Raw genomic sequence first — 19,858 nt, 5'->3', positions numbered from 1 at the left:
AGCTCTTCCTCAAAGAATTAAAAAGAAAAAGAGCTCTATCCTCTCTGAAAGGTACCACTGAGTCATACTCTCATCTACCACACATACAGTGTTATTTTGAGTGGTGGCAAGGTAAACACCTGACAACCAACTGTGCAGAATCCTTACGCCTTCTGTTGACAGATTCCCTTGAGGAGCTCAGTTTATGAGCTTTTACTCCGCAGACCAGGTGACTTTCAGACTTTGGCACCTATTTCTATTTAGATATCAAGCTTGGTTCCTAAGCAACCAGCCAGCTCCCCTCCCTCTCACTTACCCCGTCAGGGAGCCAGCTTACTATACTAGCAGAACAGGTCAAACGGAGATCAATCTTGGACAAATCAGTGCTTGAGGGAACTTTAATGAAAGCAAGAAAAAAATGTGGTGCAAGAACAATGCAGAAGGGTTCTGTTCCAGGCAGTTCTGCCTTGTACAAGTAGAATGAAGTCATCAGGTCAGAGTTTTAACTGGCATTATTTCAGGCATTATTCCAACCCCTTCGTTTTACAGTAATGAATCTGAAGCCTAGAGGTTAAATGACTTGGTGGTTCAAGGTCACACCACTGAAGCAAAGCTGCAGCTAGAACGCTGCTGTCCAAAGTCCCAGGCCAAATCTCCCTCTACTACATTACACTAACATTGCGAGGTTTAAAAAAGAAAGGGGGAATAAGAAGGGTGATTTTTCCATAAATTAAATCAACTTTAAAAGCCAGGCATATGTGGAGAATTGGAGGCCACTAACATTGTTAGAAAGAAGAAGTTTAAAAGCTGGTTAAATCTGAGTAATAAAAAATACCGATATGTACAATATTGTAAAAAAGATGGCATTCATGATTACTGGGCTGGCAGGGCAGGGGGTAGTTGCATGCTGGGGGTGGGCTGCATGGGCTGCCAGCTTTCCTGGGTTTGGAGGATGCGGTACAGCTGCTTCAGTTGAGCAACGATGTTATCTTTGATGTCTGGAGTTGATATCTGCAGGCGGACACTGCCACTGTCAAAGGACCGTGTAAAATCACCAGAAAACATCTCGTAGATCATCCGAGCTACCACTGGAATGACCTGTTCAGGACACAGAGCACACAGGTATCCACTGAAGAGAAGGTATTTTTAAATAGCAGGAGGGACTCAAGATGATAGAAGGGACCAGTGGGGCCCTGGGGAAGCCCCCAACCCTTATGTCTAGATACAGGGTATGCCTTCTTCTCTCTGGACCATCCTGCTAAGATTCACTCTAGAACTTGGTTCAAATGAAGGTGAAGAACCTATATGTCTCATCACATCACATGTCTAAATAAACAGCTGCTTCTTTAGTAAGACTTTTACCCACATTTCATCTGTTGACTATCTTTTTTACAAATCCAGGGACCAAACCCAAGTGGTCTTGCTGCCACTTACTAGAATAAGGTTACATTCTTAAAAGTAACTCAAAAGGTTTTTCTTAAAGAGCTGGAAAGGACCATATACTGTTAGGTTTCAGCAAGACTCTAATATTAGTCAGCAAGAGAATGCAAGGTAAGGTCTTCACTAAACCAGTCATCCACTTTGAGGACCCTGTGTGCTCCAGCTTGGTCCTATTTTGATAGGACCTACTTGGTTCTTACAATAAACAAAGCTTGAGTCTGCTATTCTATCTGATGGGAATAAAGTGCACATAGGCTGATGGACCTTTGCTCAGCATAACCCTAGTCCTAGGGGCTAAAGCACTGGTGAAAAGGCAAAGAGTTGTTGACACGTCCTTATATCCTCACCTGAACCAAGATGAGTTTTCTTTCCAGGGGTTTCCCATCTGGCCATTCTTCCCCAAAGCATAAGTAGATCTCAAATGGTGGCTGCTTCTCTATCTGTCCTTTCTGGTGGGCAATGAGATCTGTAGAAGGTGGAAGAGCAAGTTTGGTGTACTGGGCCATTCCATATCCACTCAGTAAATACCATCTTCTATGCTGTCCAATATGGTGGTCACTAGCCACATGTGGCTATTACATTTAAATTAATTAAAATTAATTAGTTCCTTAGTCATATGAGTCACATTTATGTGCTCAACTGTCCCATGTGGGCTACTCTGGACAACACAAATATAGAACACTTTTACCATTTCAGGGGGTTTTATTGGACATCACTAAACTGGACCTGGGGTTCAAATTATACTGTAAAATCCACATCTCAGTGTTCTCCCTAAATGTGTCTGCTTGAATTTGCCATTCAGATATTTCCCGAATGAGAAGAATATGTTTTGCTAATTATGATAAAGTCAACTTCCAACGTTAAAGTGGCATTGGTGGCATTTGGCCGTAATGACAAGGCTGTCTCCCTCTTCTGCCACTAAAGGAGCCACAGCCAACCTAAAAATAGCTTCCAAGTACATAGCTTTGGAGTGGAATGCCCTTCTTTGTTGCCCAGGCCACTTTCATTTCTCAGAATTAAGGTTCTCGGGGCGCCTGAGTGGCTCAGTCGGTTAAGCGTCTGCCTTCGGCTCAGGTCATGATCCCAGGGTCCTGGGATCGAGTCCCGCATCGGGCTCCCTGCTCGGCGGGAAGCCCGCTTCTCCCTCTCCCACTCCTCCTGTTTGTGTTCCCTCTCTCACTGTCTTTCTGTCAAATAAATAAATAAAATCTTAAAAAAAAAAAAAAAGAACTAAGGTTCTCTTCTACCTTCACTTCCTCCAGGAGTTTTTTGTTAAGATCTTTGCAGAGCCAGGAGAGGGGGTAGGGAAGGTGGTAAACCTACTTCCAGGAAGAAGTTCCCAACCACCAATCTTCTGAAAAAAGACTTACCACTAAGGAACGTTTCCAGGCAAAACAGTTTGACCTTCTTTTGTCTCTCAATCAGGTTGGGGGCAACAAGTGATGGGGCACATGGCCCAGACCAGTACACCTTGCATTGGCACAGCCTGATGGCATAAATGGCATGACCGCTGACCTCCAGGATCAGTCCTCTGTCCATGACGTCTAGCAGCTTACTGGTGAACAGTTTCTGCTTCTCATTGGTGATATGCTCTGGACCTGGGAACTTGACCTGTTCCAGGCTGACAGGACCAAAGAGCTCCTCTTGGTCAGGCATGGGACCCAGGTCCCCATAGAAGAGCCGGCAGCCCTGGGGGTTGCTCACGGTCATGGTCTGCCCATATTCCTTCCCACGGTACTGAAACTTGATGTCCAGGTCAGTCACTGCAAGGTGAGAGAGGACAGTGAGAGTCCTGCTCTAATGCTCTGCCTATCTCTGAGACTCATGCAAGTCCATCGAGATGAAGCCACCTTTCAACCAGCATTCAGGAAGGTCACTACCACAGTTATCCTTCCTGCAACAAAGGAAGACATCATCCTATCCCTGGAATATTCACTCAAAAGGCTGCCTTAAAAGCAGACAGTTCAAGGTCCATGTATACTATCTCTGTTTAATCATTACACCCTAAGGGCTAGAATTTCTCCAAGCAAACTTCTGGGTCCAGTCTCCTCATTTATATTGAGTCTTCTGGTTGCCTGGGTGGCTCAGTCATTAAGCGTCTGCCTTCGGCTCAGGTCATGGTCCCAGGGTCCTGGGATCGAGCCCCACATTGGGCTCCCTCCTCGGCAGGAAGCCTGCTCTCCCTCTCCCACTCCCACTGCTTGTGTTCCTGCTCTCGCTATCTCTGTCTCTGTCAAATAAATAAATAAAATCATTAAAAAAAAAAAGATATACTGACTGAGTCGTCACATTAGTAGGCATTGGAAGGAGCTAAAGACTAAGGTACCTAGTTTGTGTCTCATTTTTGGCTCATTTTTAAAGAAACCAGAAGAATAAGAAAAAAATACCAAGCTTGTCTTTCTGAAAAATGATACACACAAGCACACTCTGTGGATCTGTTCTAATAATTTACCATAAAAGGACACAGTTCATGGCAGAGTAAATTTTCACTCATCAAGCCTCAATTAAACCCTATAGGTCTTATCAAAGCTATTAGCCTCGGGCGCCTGGGTGGCTCAGTTGGTTGAGCCACTGCCTTCGGCTCAGGTCATGATCCTGGAGTCCCGGGATCGAGTCCCGCATCGGGCTCCCTGCTCGGCAGGGAGTCTGCTTCTCCCTCTGACCCTCCTCCCTCTCATGCTCTCTGTCTCTCATTGTCTCTCTCAAATAAATAAAATCTTAAAAAAAAAAAAAAAAAGCTATTAGCCTCTTGGACAAAATACTAGCCCTCACATCCCCACCCCCCACCCCATCCCCACTATCATCATGTGTAGTGTGAAAGAGAGATGGGGCAGTGACATTGATTCTTCATTGAGATCAATTTGTGTTCAATTCAGAAAGATTTTCTCCCTTCCGAAAGCCCCTCAAAATCCAAGAACCTTCTTTTTTTTTTTTTTTAAAGATTTTATTTATTTATTTGAGAGAGAGAGAATGAGAGACAGAGAGCATGAGAGGGAGGAGGGTCAGAGGGAGCAGCAGACTCCCCGCCGAGCAGGGAGCCCGATGCGGGACTCGATCCCGGGACTCCAGGATCATGACCTGAGCCGAAGGCAGTTGCTTAACCAACTGAGCCACCCAGGCGCCCCCCAAGAACCTTCTTGATCAAATCCATGGCCATTAATCTTCCTATCCCTCAACTGGCCTTATGCCCAGATCCCCTAGCCAAACTGATTAACCCAGGCTTTCCACCCACCTAAGAGGTGTGTAACCTCGAGCTGCAACCGATCAGAGCATCCCCATGGGCAGATAAATATGAACTAATGTTTCTTTACTTCTTCCCTGATGACTCATTAGCCAGCCAGGAACCAGACATAGAGGCTGCCTACATGGCAAAGAAATGGAGGCAGAAGGTAGGGCGGGGAAGGGACTATAATAGGAGCTGAAGACCCAGCTAGAAAGATCAAGTCTCACTTACTTGGGAGAGAGCTGATCCACAGCTCTGGAGAGCTATAGAAGGGCTGTATAGGTGCCTGGGGTACATCTATTTCCAGAGGTTCAGTTTTGGGCCACACTGCTTCGGGGCTGCAGTTGCCCACACTGGCTGGTGCCATGGGAGAACCTAGAACAGAAAGATGTGGGTGAGCAGGCATGGGGGCACCACATATGTACATCACCTGGCTTGGGGCTCTAAAACCTAACAAGGTCAACAGACAAGAGTCAAACACTGGACTATGACTCAGTGCGGCAGCCCTTCAATGATTTCCACAATTAACACAATAAGAAACACAGTTCCCCTACTTCTACTTCCTAATCATATTAGTTCTCCCATAAACTCATAGTTCTGAAGACGTGCGTTTGCTGAAGATTACCAGACATGTGAGTTTTCTCTGGGGTTAAATTAGAATGAGCATGGATGAAAGGTTCCCTGTTGCAGATTTTCACCCCAGCAATTACATAGGAGTTGATTGTCTTCTATAAAATGAACTCAATTGAGTTAGCTGATTAGCTTTGAGTGTTTACAAATTCCATTAAAAACATACTTTCACATGCAGGAAACATCTGGAAGGATACCCAAAAATCTGAAAGGATCAGTTTCTTCCAGGGAAACCGAACAGGGGGCTCAGAGACAGGAAGGAAGGAAAAACTTTCAATTGATTATCTTTTTGTACCATTATGAATTTTAAACCATGGAAGACCAGTATTTATTCAAAAGAATACAATTAAAGCTTTTAAGAAAGAAAATGAAATACCCATCCTATTTTCTTGCTATTCTCAAAGTTGGTTCACTCCAAAGTCTACAGATTTCTCCTCCTAGCCTCACCTCTTAGGCATCTATTCTTCAACAATTCTTCTTACTCTGCCCCAACAGCTCTGAAATCATAGAAGTTAATGTTTCTTTGACCCTTCGTGCAAAAGTCTGGTTAAACCTATGTACCCATTTTACTTTTTTTTTTTTATTTTTAAAGATTTATTTGAGAAAGAGCAAGTGCACAAATGGGGGAAGGGCAAAGGGAGAGAGAGAGAGTGGATCCTCAAATAGACTCCCCACTGAGCAGAGAGCCCAACTTGGGGCTCAATCCCAGGACCCTGAGATCATGACCTGAGTGGAAATCAACAGTCAGACATCCAACCAACTAAGCCACCCAGGTGCCCCTACTTTTTAAATAGATGTCCCACATCTTCCCCAAAAGAATCCAAAGCAACCCCTAACATAAGGCCACACAATATTTGCTTTGGTAAAATATGAACAGAAATAGGAAATCAGGATCCTGGAAATAGGTTGCATCCTTTTAAGGGGTGAAAACAACAGAATGAGCCAGCCAAGGATTTGGGAAAGGATCTCATATTTCCAGATATCCAACTCAAATCACTAAGTGGGAATGTAACATGTGGCAATATTGACCTGAAAGAGCTCAATGTTATTTTTCTTTACTCATCACTTGGTTGTAAAGATATAAATGGTAGGTTAAGTGAAGGAGGGAAGTGGACAGATAATAAGAGTCGTTCCTGATTCTCAAAGGTAAGGGAATCACCTAAAGTAGGGGACTCCAAAATCCCAAAGGAATCATCTTGATAAATTTTCTAAGTGGCACGAGGACCTCATTTGACCCATAGCAGTGTGATGGAACTAGAAAACACAGTGAGGAGCTTCTCAACTAAATGCATGGCATTAGACTAGGAGCATTTCAGTGGACAGTTCAAGTGAAGATGCCGAAGAGCACTTCACCTTGTGTTTGAGCATCCTCCAAATGTGCGCTGGAAGAGTCAGTACCTGCTCTGTCACAGTGATCTTCCAACCTCTCAACTCATTTTTCCTAGGAAGCTGAATTCAAAAAGTCCATAAAAGAAGCAAAAAGTCTCTTGCAGATAACTTCTATCAAAGCCTAGTATTAAGAGCTGTAGAAACCACCAGTTTCCCATGACCTAGCCTTAGCAGAGTAGATCCTGCTAAGAAAGTGACACAAAATTTATACCAAGGGAAATAGTGGAAGAGTTTGCCTATAATTCGTCAAAATGATATCTACACTTGGCCTCAAGGAAATCAGTGAAATTTGTAACAATGATGCTTTGTATGTGGGATTGAGAATGAATTTGTTTAATTTCTCAGAATTATCTGTAAGATTCAGAAGATGTTCTCTATGCCTGGAAGCCGCCCACTGGGATAACTGGGCCAGCAGAGTTCCCCTGTCTGTGACCCCTACTTGCTAATAGACCAGCAGCTTGGCCACAGGGCCTTGTCACTGCTCCCAGTGCAGCGGGGGCTGAGGGGGGCCAGTAGCTGTTAATCAAAGCCCGTTCCATCCTCTTCATTCTTCTGTATCCCCTACCACCCTCACTCACCATTGATGTTCAGGAAGGGGAAGGTGTCCTGGATGGGAACATGGTGCTGTGACTGATCAAGCTCATCTTCCTCATCTTCTTCATCTACATCATTATCCTTCTCATCCCAAGGAGCAGATCCAGTGGATCCTAACCGAGAAACAGACACGTAAGCCCTCGAGTGAGTCACTGGGGTTGCACTGTCATCTTTGCAGCTGATCCACTGTACATGCTAGGTACTACCAGCTCCCGGGGTTCAGTGTGCACCCCTAATGCCCTAGCCAAAAAGATTGAGAACCAAAGGTATATGAACCTCTGGCTCTAACTCCTCCTACTGAGCTCTAATGTAAACTCTCTTCCCCTCCCCTACCCAGGAGCTGCAGACCCTATCCCCTTTCCTAGAAATCTCTTAATTCCCAGTTTAAACCTCTTGCCACACCTCAGCATCCCTTTTAAGGACTCAAGGACACCAACTTTTCCCCTTTGTAAGCTTAATGTGAGGACAGACCCTTCTCTCTGGGCCTCACTAGGTCCATTGGAGGACAAGTCTAAATTTTCCGGTTCTTGGTACTTGCTGAGCATTGGGGAAATAGGAGGATCGGGTGGTATTCTTTTAGGAAAAGTATCCTACAAATTAAATAATCACTCATCCAACGTTTACAAAGGGAACTTAATAGCTTTTAAATGTCATGTCAACTGAGTCTTAAAATAGTCTTTAAAGTAGGCAGGAAAGATGAGAGCCCAGATTTTACCACTGAAGAAACTGAGGCTCAAGGATCAAATGACTTGATTCCATGTCCCACAAGGAGCAAAGTGATAAGAGCCAGGTTCAGAACTCAAACCTCCTAAGTTTTAATTCCTCCATCTTCAAAACTACCTGACCTCTCCTCTCAGCGTTGAGTCTCAAGGGAAGCTCTTCCTACAGTAGGAGTCTATACTCCCTGTGCTTTCTCATGCTTCAAGCAGTCACGCCAGTAACTATTCCCTAAATGAACAAGAAGATTTTGCTGACTTTAGATCTTCTGTTCTCTGGGTCCTTCCTAGGGAAAGGCTTTCTTGCTTTGTAACTAAACTTTGTAAACAATATTCAAGTCAACTATCTCTTTAAAAGTCCAGCCCAGAACCTGGCTTACTGTCCACCTGTCCCGCCAGCAGCTGGGGCCTCACCTGGGTTAATGATTGATCCCTGAGGCTGCGGGATGTCACACACTTGATATATTTTCACCGGGTTCATGGGTACTTCCTTGGTGCCATCGTACATCAGGTTGAATTCCCTGCTCTTGTTGAGAGCACAGCGGAGCTGGGCCTTCCATTTAGCTGGGTCAGGGTCATCCACCCCTTCCTGGTACTTCCCTGTCTCCACAGCCCAGGCCTGAGGAACAGGAAACCGCAGTGAATGCCTGCCGTTGCCCAGAAACACTGCCAAGTGTGCGCACCCTCTCTCATACACACATGCGCGTACACCCCTGCCTGACTGCCCTGCCATCCGGATCCCCACTTACAGAGCCTGCAGCAAGCAGCACCACCCTCAGGACCAGGCCAGGCAGGGCCTGAGGGAAATTAAGCCATATGCAAACACAATCTTTTGAAAGGAGGAGCCTTATCTCAACTGTTGGTGCCAGCACCACCTGTCAAGAGTGGCTATAATAAGGGTTGGAAATAAAGAAAAGTCTGGAAAAAATACAGTTCACCCTTGAACAATACAGGGGTCAGGAATACCGATCCCCTGCACCGTCAAAAATCCACATATTTAATTTTTGACTCCCCCAAACTTAACTATCTTACTGGTAACAGTTGATTAACACGTATTTTGTATTATAGACTATATTCTTACAACAAAGCAAGCTAAAGAAAATGCTATTAAGAAAATCAGAAGGAGGGCGCCTGGGTGGCTCAGTCGTTAAGCGTCTGCCTTCGGCTCAGGTCATGATCCCAGGGTCCTGGGATCGAGTCCCACATCGGGCTCCCTGCTCGGCGGGAAGCCTGCTTCTCCCTCCCCCACTCCCCCTGCTTGTGTTCCCTCTCTCGCTGTGTCTCTCTCTGCAAATAAATAAATAAAATCTTTAAAAAAAAAAAAGAAAAAAGAAAATCAGAAGGAAGAGAAAATATAATTTATAGTACAGTATTTATTGAAAAAAAAAAAATCTGCACATAAGTGGACTGGTGCAGGGGTGCCTGGCTGGCTCGGTCCGAAAAGCATGCGGCTCTTGATCTCCAGGTCATGAGTTTGGGCCCCACGTTGGGTGTAGAGATTCCTTAAATAAATAAGCTTAAAAAAAATAAAGAAAGAAGTGAACCCGAGCCGTTCCAACTCATGTTGTTCAAGCATCCACTGTATACACCACAATGCTAATGGTAACTTTGGATAGCAGGATTTCAGGTAAATTTTTTATTTTGGCTTATTTGTTCTTGACATTAATTACTTAGGTAATAAGACAAAGGGAGCTGGCATGTGATATGAAGAATTTGGCCTTGCTGTTCCCTCCCCATACATTCTTCAATCTGATGCATAAATAATTGTAGAAAACAAGTGCCCCTAGGAGTAACAGCCTGTAGGGGGGCAAGGTAGCATACTCTGGGAGTTCAGCTGGAGGCGGAGGGCCTCATTCAGGTGGCCCCATGTCCGAGTAAACCCACACCCCCTGCCCTTCCCTAGTTCCTCAAAGTCCCACTTCACTGGAAATACTTTGCTGCAAACACCAGGGGCTGGTGGCATGAGCTAAAACCACTTTGGCTCCTCCTTGCTGGTTTTCAGTTTCTGGGTCCCAAAGCATGTATATTTCTGCTCACGGGATATCCATTCTCCCCCACTGCTAACATATTCTCAGATCTCTGTGCTTTCTTCAGGATGTTATGTTCTGATTCAGAAAAGGGGGATGTCATTAGCAGAGTCCTCAAGACCAGGAAGCACACCCCAGCTTGTTCACACGGACAGGGTCCGTATCCAATACCAACTCCCTGCCTCTGCTTCTGACCTCAAGCTGAAATGGAAATTTTCCGCCCCATCCTTTGACATCTCTGATCTCCCTCAGTCACTCCCCTGTCAGAGCCTGATGATCACGGATCACGAGGAAGTTTCTTCCAGTACAAATTTAAATCCTTCTCTTCTAATTCAGGCTCACTTCTTACCACCTCCTCAGACTTGGGGGGCACCTGCATTTCTTTTGCAGTACAGGATGCAGAGGTCTGATAGAGGGGTGCTGCCCGAGATGGCTGTGCTTGAAAAAATACAGTTCACTGGGTCCCTCCAGGGGATTCCGACGTCACTGGTCCACAGTATCTGAGAAGAACATCTCCAGTTGTGCCTGGTGGTACCTGACTGCTACCTCACTACATTCTCCCCTCCGTTTATCTGAGTCCCTGTGCCCACTCCCACTCTAGCCCCACCCAGCTGGCTTGGGCTGTGCTCACTTTGGCACAGGCCTACAGAGTTCCTTGGCTCCCTAAATCCCTGCCCCTCCATGGAGAGCAGCCAGACTAAGCCAAAACCACAGCCCCAGCCTTCCTGCTCACAACAGAGCCGTTGCTCCTCAGGGCCCACTCAGATGGTGCAGAGGGCCCAAGGCTGATGCAGCAGAGGGTAAAAACCACCACATGGCAATCACTGTGATTTATAAATGTGACTTACTCAGACCCATTCTGAGCCTTGCTTCTGACACTCAGGTCACTGTGCAGGTCCCTACTCCTCCTCCAGAAATGGAAGTAACTTCTGTATTTTAATGGTAATTCACTAGTCCCTCCCCACACGTTATTTCACTCAATTCTCACAACAATCCTGTGAGGCAGGCAAGACTGGTTTCATCCCCATTTTACTGAAGGGGAAGCTAAAGCCCAAAGAGATTATGTGACTTGCTCAAGACCATACACACCATTGATAGCAGTAGGATTTGACCCAGGTCTTCCAATTCCTGGTCAGAATGGGGTATATGATAATGGGGGAGCAGATAGGCTTGGGTTCAAATTCTGGCCACACCCCTTATTGGCTGCCTGATTTGGGCAAGTTGTTTAGCTCCTCGGAGACTCGGCCTCTGCATCTACAACATGAGAGTAATACCTCCCTTAGAGAGTTGCTGAGAATTAAATGAGATAGTGGACAGGGAATACAGAGCGGGCACCCATTTAATGCTAGTGCCCCCCCCGCCCCCTTCCCGCCCCCACATATCCTACCCAAGGCCTGTCAGAGCTTGGGATCTGTGAAAGCACCCTCACTCTTCTCCTGACTTCCAAGGCCCTCCCTTAGCATTCTGCAAACAGAGATACAGATATAAATAAGACAAGCTTTCTGCAGCCACCTTTTTCTCAAGCCCTGAACACATAGATCACTCTCCTGCGTTGGGCTTTCAGGAACCAGCCTCTTCCGCCATGGCCAGCCACCCTCAGCCACCAACAGCAAATCCAGTTTCAAACCAAGGCCACAACCAGAGGCCAGCTGGGCCAGGGCAGGCCCATCCCCCTCTCGATGCCAACTTCAGTAATTGGGGCTGGTTTACAGATGTTTTTCCTATCATTTCCATATCATTATTTTTTAAATTAAAAGCGCTCATTTACTTTCTTTCTAAGTGCTCTCAGGCCAATTTTCCCTCTACCGCTTGTATCTTATACCTGATATAACTGAGTTGGGTGGGAAACATCTCTAGGACGGCCCTCTTCGAGGGGTGAGCCCACTTCTTCTGATCCAATCTCAGCAAGAACCTGGGGCCATCAATCTTGAGAGGCCCAGGGTAGGGACTGGATTTCACTTCTGACTTCCAGCTTATAGAGGGAAGAAAAGGCTAAACTCACTTCTCCGTGTCTTGGGGATGCAGGAACTAAAGCAACTCATGAGATGGAAGGCTGACCAGCACAGAGAAGTTGGTCTGAAGCAGAGGCACAGGGTCCAGAGTTATAAACCACATAACACCCCTCCCCATGACCAGCTTCCCACCTACTTCTGTCTTAAAGCCAAGCTTTGGCTTCATTAAATTTTGTAAAATGCCATCTGATTAAATCTTGTTTTCAGTTAAGTAAAACAACTGTCACATCAGAGCTATTTTTTATTTAAGAAAACATACTTGTATAATAAAAACTTGTACTAAATCACCATTAATTTTTAAGCAGAGGTTATGGATAGGGCAAGATATTTTAATATCAAAAGAACACCTTGCAGAGGGCCCTCTACGCCCATCCTACAGGCTATGTTAGGAGCCTGCTAACACTCAGTAGTTCTGTCCTGGTCTGAAGAGTCATTCCCAGGCCCAAGCACCTCTCTTCATAGCAAGAGCCCTGAGTGAATGAAGAGGAAGAGTCATTTGCTGACCCTCGGGAGCTTTTGGAACAACCACACCAATACGATCACTTGCAGTTTAGCCAACTGCACCTGGGATCTTTTGGGATGTGAATTGAGTACCTTCAACCAATGGGAAAGAATAAACAGACTCAAACATTATAGATATGCCCCAGCAAGAGAAATTACTATGCCTAAGTTTGGGCACCCCCTTCATAAACATTCTCTCTGATGCCTCAGCATTTTGGATCTACTGTATTCCTCACGCCAAAAGAGAAAACAGAACAAAACAACAACAACAACCAAAAAACTCAGAAAGCTCTGACAGAACTGGAAAACATTTTAAGTCAGATGGTGCAAGAAGTCCTTTCTTTACCTTGAAAATGGTATTTTCCTCCTCTTGTTGGGGGCTATGCCGGGTAGCATGTTTCCAGGGAATCTGGAAGCGTTTGGAGTCCCTGTGTAGCCAGATGAGCCCGGGGTACAGGCCACTATCCACCTGGGCCACCAGCCAGGGCTTCAGCCGAACTCTGCGGGGGTGGAGGGCCATGATCTGTAAGGGGTTGCGGGGGGAGGGTAAAGAGTAGGGAGAGCAGGAGAATTAGGCCAGCCTCTGGGAACTTTTCCCAGCCACTGTTCCCGTATGATAGAGCTACAGTTTCATTAGATTACAGCAAAGAAACTAAATATGGGAATAAACTGTGCCAGGTGGGGAAGAAAAGAAAAGAGGTTAAAAGGTTCTTTTGATTCTTATTCCAAAGCCATTTATACTTCATGTTCTAGCCAAATCAGACTTATCATGTAAGTAGATCACATTTCTTCTATTTAAATCCTGAAGCAGAAAAATAAAAAAAAAGATGACATCATCCCTGCTGGAACACAGTCCTTCCTGAAGAATCAAGGGCTTTGAAAAAGAAGTGAAATTGCTCTTTTCAATCTCATCTCAGGAGACGGGAGGAAAAAAAGGTATGGAAAGAGCAAAGACAGGGGCAAGAATTTGAAGCACACTTTCTTTTTAGACAAGACAACTAAAGGTGATTGGGAATATTTTAGTTAAGAAATGGCACCATCGTGGTGAGAGAGAAGGCGGCAAGGGTGGGTCCTGGTTCCCAAGTCCACACTTACAGAGATGAGCAGGCAGCGTATCCACGGGGATCCCAAGAGCTGGGCCTCAAGTCAGCTCTCCTTGCTCTGGGCCAGCCAAAGACTCTGTACCAAGAAAAAGGGTCTTGAGTTGGTTATCCACAAGACAATCCAGTGGCTGGGAGAAGACTTGGGAACATGGGAGACAGAGGCTCTGAGGACCCTTCTTGCAAAGTCCAGGAACCCAAGAATAATCAAATGCTACGGCTCCTCACCCTAGACTGCTAAAAACAATCATAAGACAAGCTCTGCTCTGCTCAGATGGCCTCCTCCACCTGGGTCTGTTTATCTCCCCACAGGAGGCTAAAGTGAACTCATTAGTTGCAGGAGCTGGCCTGGGTAAAGTCTGCAATTGATTCTCATAAAAATACACGGGCAGAGCAGATAACATTCAGCAACAGCCAGCACTCAGAGCAGGAAACAAAGGCCTGCCCAGACTGGGTGCCTTTAGGAAAAACTGGCTACTAGAGAATTGTTTGCCTGGGATGTTGTGTTTAGATTTTTTTTTTTAGTGTTCTCCTTTTACTTAGTTTTTACTTAAGGTGAGGCCTGCAAAATCGCATTCACTCAACAAATATGTGTTCATTGGCTACTGTGAGTCCAGCACTATGTGGGTGAGAAAGGGCATCGTTTTCATCAGCCTCCTTGAAGAAATCCCCACTGGAACTGCTCAAGCCCCACAATGGCCTGAGGAAAGGAAGATAAATAAGTCACCTTCATACCCAGGAAGGTCCCCACCTGGATCATAGTTCAGAAACCAAACCAGTTGAGTCAGCTGAAGGCTCCCACTCACAGGAGCTTAGTTGAGGGGGCGGCCCCTAACACCACTTCCTTCCCCAGCCAGACTCCCAACAAACAGGGAAAACCCAAACCCCACTAAGCTTCTGGCACTTTAAGAGCAAGGCAGGACCTGCTCTTACCTGAGCCTTCTGACCCAATTAACAAGTCCTGCAACTGAAACCTTCCCCCTGGGAGCACAGCTCACAGTGGGCAGGTGAGGGTGGCATGCAATATTCAACTGTACCCCCACCCCCCTGTTCTTGGCCTTGTTTAGGTTGTTTTGTAGGGCAGCAAGTCAAGCCATCAAACGGGGGGGGGGGGGACATTTACCTTTTAAGGAGGAGAGAATGCATATTCTAAAGTTCTACCTTCTCCTCCTCAGTCCCAGCCTACTGGAAAGGGGATGACGGGAAGGACAATAGGGAAATGGGCAGCACATTGGTCAACCTTGTGAGGGACTTTTGAGAATTTCTATTGCAGTACCCATAAGTCCTGTGTCTACGCTTGTCAGACATGTGAAATCCAGTTCTTGACGGACCACAGACCTTGAAGAAAAGGGCTTATCCTAGTTGATCGACAGCTCATCAAGAAAAAATTAAAGCAACCAAGTCAACACAGAGAACTGCACATAGTGATAGGGAAGGAGAAGCAATCTCAGAGACTGATTGTTAAGATCTAGAGTCCTGGGTTCTCAGCATTCTCTCGAGATGGCACTATACATGAGCAAACCCCTCCCCGCCCGCCTTCATGCCTCACTTGCATCGCTAACCCCCTCCACCTTCTGAATGCCAGCCAACATCCCCCCCACCTGCCACCCAGTAACTAGAGCTGTAAAAACCGGCAGAGAGGGAAAAGTTGGAAGCAACCAAAATAACCGAGGCAAATGGCTAATTACATATTCACAGGCTGCACTATTAAGCAACCATTAACAACGGGGTGTCTGAAGAATTTTTATTGGATTTGGGGAAATGTTTACAACATGAAGGGAGAAAATACACCATACAATATTGACTTACAGTAGTATCTCCATCCTGTAACATAACATGCACTTGCACATACATACATATAATTAAAAAAAGGAAAGGAAATAATATACCAGTGTAACAAGACATCCATAATCGTTACCTGGTAATAGGATTATGGGTGAATTTTATACTTGTCTATATACTTTTGTATATGATTCACATTTTCCTACAATGACATGTTTCAATTTATAATAAAATGAAAAAAAAAAAAAACACAAAAAACCAGGGCGCCTGGGTGGCTCTGTCAGTTAAGCGTCTGCCTTCGCTCAGGTCATGATCTCAGGGTCCTGGGATCGAGCCCTGCATCGGGCCCCCTGCTCAGCAGGAAGCCTGCCTCTCCCTCTGCCTGCTTCTCCCCCTGCTTGTGCTGTCTCTCTCTCTCTGTCAAATAAATAAATAAATAAATCTTTTTAAAAAAATGAAAAAAAAACAAGTAGTATTTTTTTAACCACAGAAAGCTAAGGCCTTTCTTGGCCACTGGAAGGTATAAAAGATGATGCCCTTCAGCTGCTGAGACCATGATACCAACGATCCTTCATACCTACATAGGCTTTACAGTTTTTTACATGCACTTTTATTTAATGTGTTTGATTTCATCCTCATGATCTGGAAGTAGTACTATTATCATCCCCATTTTATAGCTGGGTTAACTGAGACACAGAAAAGTGCCTCATCTGGGGCCTGGACCCAACACTCCTGAGTGAGAGTATGCCATAGTACTGAATCCTGCCACGATACCCTGCCTTCCAAGTCCCTCCTTTTGTACACTAAGAGAGTAAACCAAAATACTGACAAGATCCCAGCAGCATGAAGGGCCAAGGAAGTGGTTAAGGAGGAGACTGGATGACACCCACCCCCAAACACACCTAACTCAGAGTTCTCTTTCAAAACACTCACATCACTCAAATCTCAATGCCCACAGAACCTCAACCTAGCTGAACTCAACCCTGGTATCTCTAGCTGCCATCACAATGAAATTCAAAGCCTGTGTGTCCAACAGGTATTCACCCAGCCAAAAAACAAAGATGCTAACCCACTCCCCTCACACTGGGCATTGAGCCGGGATACTTTCAACCTCCCCAAGGCACTAACCATCCTCTCTCACACACCCATTCCAGGGAGCAGGTCCTCTATAAACACCCCCCTCTGCCACCTCTGCAGCCCCTGCCCAGCCTAGTTTCCAGGGGCACCACTACCTCAAAGCTGAGATTCGAGATTGGGCCGCCAATGGTTTGGCTCAGAGTAAAACACACTTGCCAGGTAGTCCCGCTTTTTCCCTTCCCCTGGAGCGAACTGAAGGCCATACTGCAAGTTCCCCAATCTTACGTCCATTTAGTTTAGCCCTGCTTAAGGGTAAACTCTATGCCTCTCACCATAATTCCCATGCCCTTCCTCCCTGCTGGATTGAAGTTGGGGGCTGGTGAGAGGGAGCTACAGGGTACTGGGTGCTGCTGCCATGCATTATGCACACCCTAAACTACTCTCCTAGGTCAGCACCAGCTTTCACCAACTCCTACTCAAGCACCTTCTCCCTCTCCCTTCCCTGGATTCCACTTTTGACATGCACTAGGAAAGCAGGGTTGGGACAGAGATGACCCTTTTTCTACAAAGCAGGCTCCCTGTAAAGAGTGGCACCCCGGGTCTCCTTTCCAGTCAGGCCTGGGACACTTTCCCCATTTTTCCACACCCACCCTCCATCCCCTTCAGGCGAAGTGGGCCTCACCCCCAGAGCAACCACACCCAGCGCCACCCTCCCCAACACCAAGCTTGGCTACTTGGAAATCCATGGGTGTCTCCCAGGCCCCAGGTAGGGGCCTGACTGCTAAACAAATTCAAGGAGAAAAAACAAACTGGCTAAAGCTCCTGACCGCCCCCATCCCCATTTCCCCAAACACCCACTAAGACCAAAGGCCTGCAGGCCTGGGAAATCCCCTCTTTGGGACACTGGGCCCACTGGTAAGACCGGAGGGGCGGAGGCGCCGTAGCTCTAGCCTATGGTGGGTGGGTAGGGGCCGAGAGCGGCACACTCCGGTAGGGCAGGGAGGGAAAGGGAGTAGAGAAAAGTGTGGGCTCGGGAGGGGCCCCGTGCTCCTGGGCTAGGACCGCCCAGAAGCTACCTAAAGCAGGGCGACAGGCACCCAGTCCCAGAAGGTCTCCCCAAACAAACAGATGTTCTCAAGCAAGGTTCCTAACCCCACAAACGCTGGGGCGGGTGGATCCCCCCGCCCCACCCCCTTCCAAAGCTAGCGTTCAAAAGTTAGCGTCCTCACCTTTTCTCAATCCGGCGACCAGAAGCGGACGTCCCTCCGAACCACGTCCCCAGTTAAGATCACCCGTCGCCACCGCTCTTCTTCACCGGTCGGGTAAGCAACACCTGGCTTTGCGCAGGTAGAGTCTTCGAGCTCCGCTCCCCGTCCCGCACCGGCCCTTACCTGCCCGACCCAGGTGCGCCGAACTCACGTCACCGCCTCGCCCTGGGACGCCGCAGCCCCCTCCGCCGTCCGGCCACGCCTCCCAGGTATGGCCACGCCCTCTCGCGTTCAGGATTGGCGGGTTGCGAGAAATAGGAGACTCTGTGTTCCTGGGCGGCCCAGCGCCGCCCAGCCCCTTCAAGCCACCTCACTCTCCTGCTTCTAACCCCGGCTGAGAAAATTCCCAGACTCGCGTCTGGGCCTTATGCCTCGGGGCTGGTGGTCTTGGAAAGCGGGAAGTCAGATCTAAAGTGGAGAGGGTGCCTCCCCTTTCCTCTTGTCTCATAGTTGCCCTGCGGTATGGAGACAGTTAACCACAAATAAGGGTTTAGAGATTCTGGGCTGGCCCCACTACCCGTGGGCCTGTTTAAGTGAGTGGAATATGGAAAAGGGAGTTAGGACACTTGGTCCCTTGGAGGGGGGAGCCCTATGGCTTCCAGGGCAGGAATTCTGCCTTTATTCTGCCCCTCACCCCCAGTGACTGTAAATTACTTGGCTTCTTGGTTTCACTTTTCTCGTCTATTCAAGAATATTTGCTGCCTTTTCCGGTCACTATCCGGTAATGATTAAAAGTATGGCCTCTGGAGCTATTAGGATTCAATTTTTTTTTTTTAAGATTTTATTTATTTGCGAGCGAGAGAATGAGAGACAGAGAGCATGAGAGGGAGGAGGGTCAGAGGGAGAAGCAGACTCCCTGCTGAGCAGGGAGCCCGATGTGGGACTCGATCCTGGGACCCCAGGATCATGACCTGAGCCGAAGGCAGGCGCTTAACCAACTGAGCCACCCAGGCGCCCTGGAGCTATTAGGATTCAAACCCCAACTGCATCAGTTACTACAGACTTGGGAAAGTTTCTTAAGCTCTCTGGGCCTCAGTTTCTTATCTATACAACGAGGTAAATAATAGTACCCACCTCAAAGCGGTGTTGTGGGGGTCCGATAAGTTGCTTCATAAAAAGCATTTGGAGCAGTACTTTGGCACTTACTGAGTGATATATAAATACGTGAAATTTTTGTATAAGGATAAAAAGTATATAGACAGTGCCTCACAGAATGAGGTGACATCTCCTGTTATTACCTGACATTCAAGGCCAATATGTCCCCTAACAGGTGTTTGATGAGAGTTCCCTCTCCTTTCCCACTACAGTGAACCCCAGTCCTTATAGAGTACATGCTTACAGTGAGCTCTGTACCAGTACATGAGACCTGAAGCACTGAGCTGATACAGGTAGGAAGGGGCATAAGCAGGGTACTTAGGTTTTGGAGTTTAAAGCAATGTGTGAGAGACCATGAAGGAGTGGTGTTATGATTGAATTGTGTCCCCCCCCCCCCAATTCAGATGTTGAAGTCCTACAGCCCCCAATACCTCAGGATGTGACCTTATTTGGACATAGAGTCTTGACAGAGGTGATCGAGTTAAAATGAGGTCATTAGGGTGGGCCCTAATCAACTATGACTGGTGACCTTATTTAAAAAAGGGAAATTTGGACATAGAGGCAGACAGACACAGAGGGAAGATGAGGTAAAGAGACACAGGGAGAAAACAACCATCTACAAGCCAAGGAGAGAGGCCTGGAACAGACCCTTCCCTCAGAGCCCTTAGAAGGATCCAACCTTACGGACACCTTGATTTTGGACTTCCAGCCTGCAGAACTGTGAGACAAGACAGTTCTGTTGCTTAAGCTCCCCAGACTGTGGCACTTAGTTCCATTAGCCCCAGCAGACTAACACGGGTGTGTTGGAGAACTCCAGATTGGTAATTGTGTGAACTTGATTCTCGGTGCCAGTTTGGCTTAGGGACATATACAGCAAAGGCCTGGGAACATAGCAAGTCCCCAAGCCTGACTTAGCCAGCTTCTGGTTCAGCCACTGCTGGTGGCCACTCTTCCCTTCATGAAGGGAAGGACTATTTCATCAACACAGCCAGCTCTTTACTGCTGATGAGCTCACTGGACAAGCA

At 46.8% G+C, this 19,858-nt stretch overlaps 1 protein-coding gene across 1 annotated transcript; it reads right to left on the bottom strand.

The window, feature by feature from the left end:
- Positions 1-359: 359 nt before the first annotated feature.
- Positions 360-17,928, bottom strand: LOC115938985 (interferon regulatory factor 6). Its single transcript, XM_081824867.1, has 9 exons — positions 17,700-17,928; positions 13,607-13,690; positions 12,858-13,034; positions 8,386-8,590; positions 7,240-7,368; positions 4,874-5,017; positions 2,790-3,182; positions 1,767-1,885; positions 360-1,077 (listed from the first exon to the last, which is right to left on the bottom strand). The coding sequence occupies exons 3-9, from the start codon at positions 13,029-13,031 to the stop codon at positions 853-855; spliced, it is 1,389 nt and encodes a 462-aa protein (XP_081680993.1). The 5' UTR covers positions 13,032-13,034; positions 13,607-13,690; positions 17,700-17,928; the 3' UTR covers positions 360-852.
- Between the last annotated feature and the right edge of the window lie 1,930 nt (positions 17,929-19,858).

This window comes from Leptonychotes weddellii, chromosome 6, assembly GCF_054177405.1.
Source record: "Leptonychotes weddellii isolate Sample4059 chromosome 6, ASM5417740v2, whole genome shotgun sequence".
NCBI classification, from domain to species: Eukaryota; Metazoa; Chordata; class Mammalia; order Carnivora; family Phocidae; genus Leptonychotes; species Leptonychotes weddellii.
Note: the sequence above shows the minus strand (reverse complement) of the source record. Positions and strands in the feature narration are given on the sequence as shown.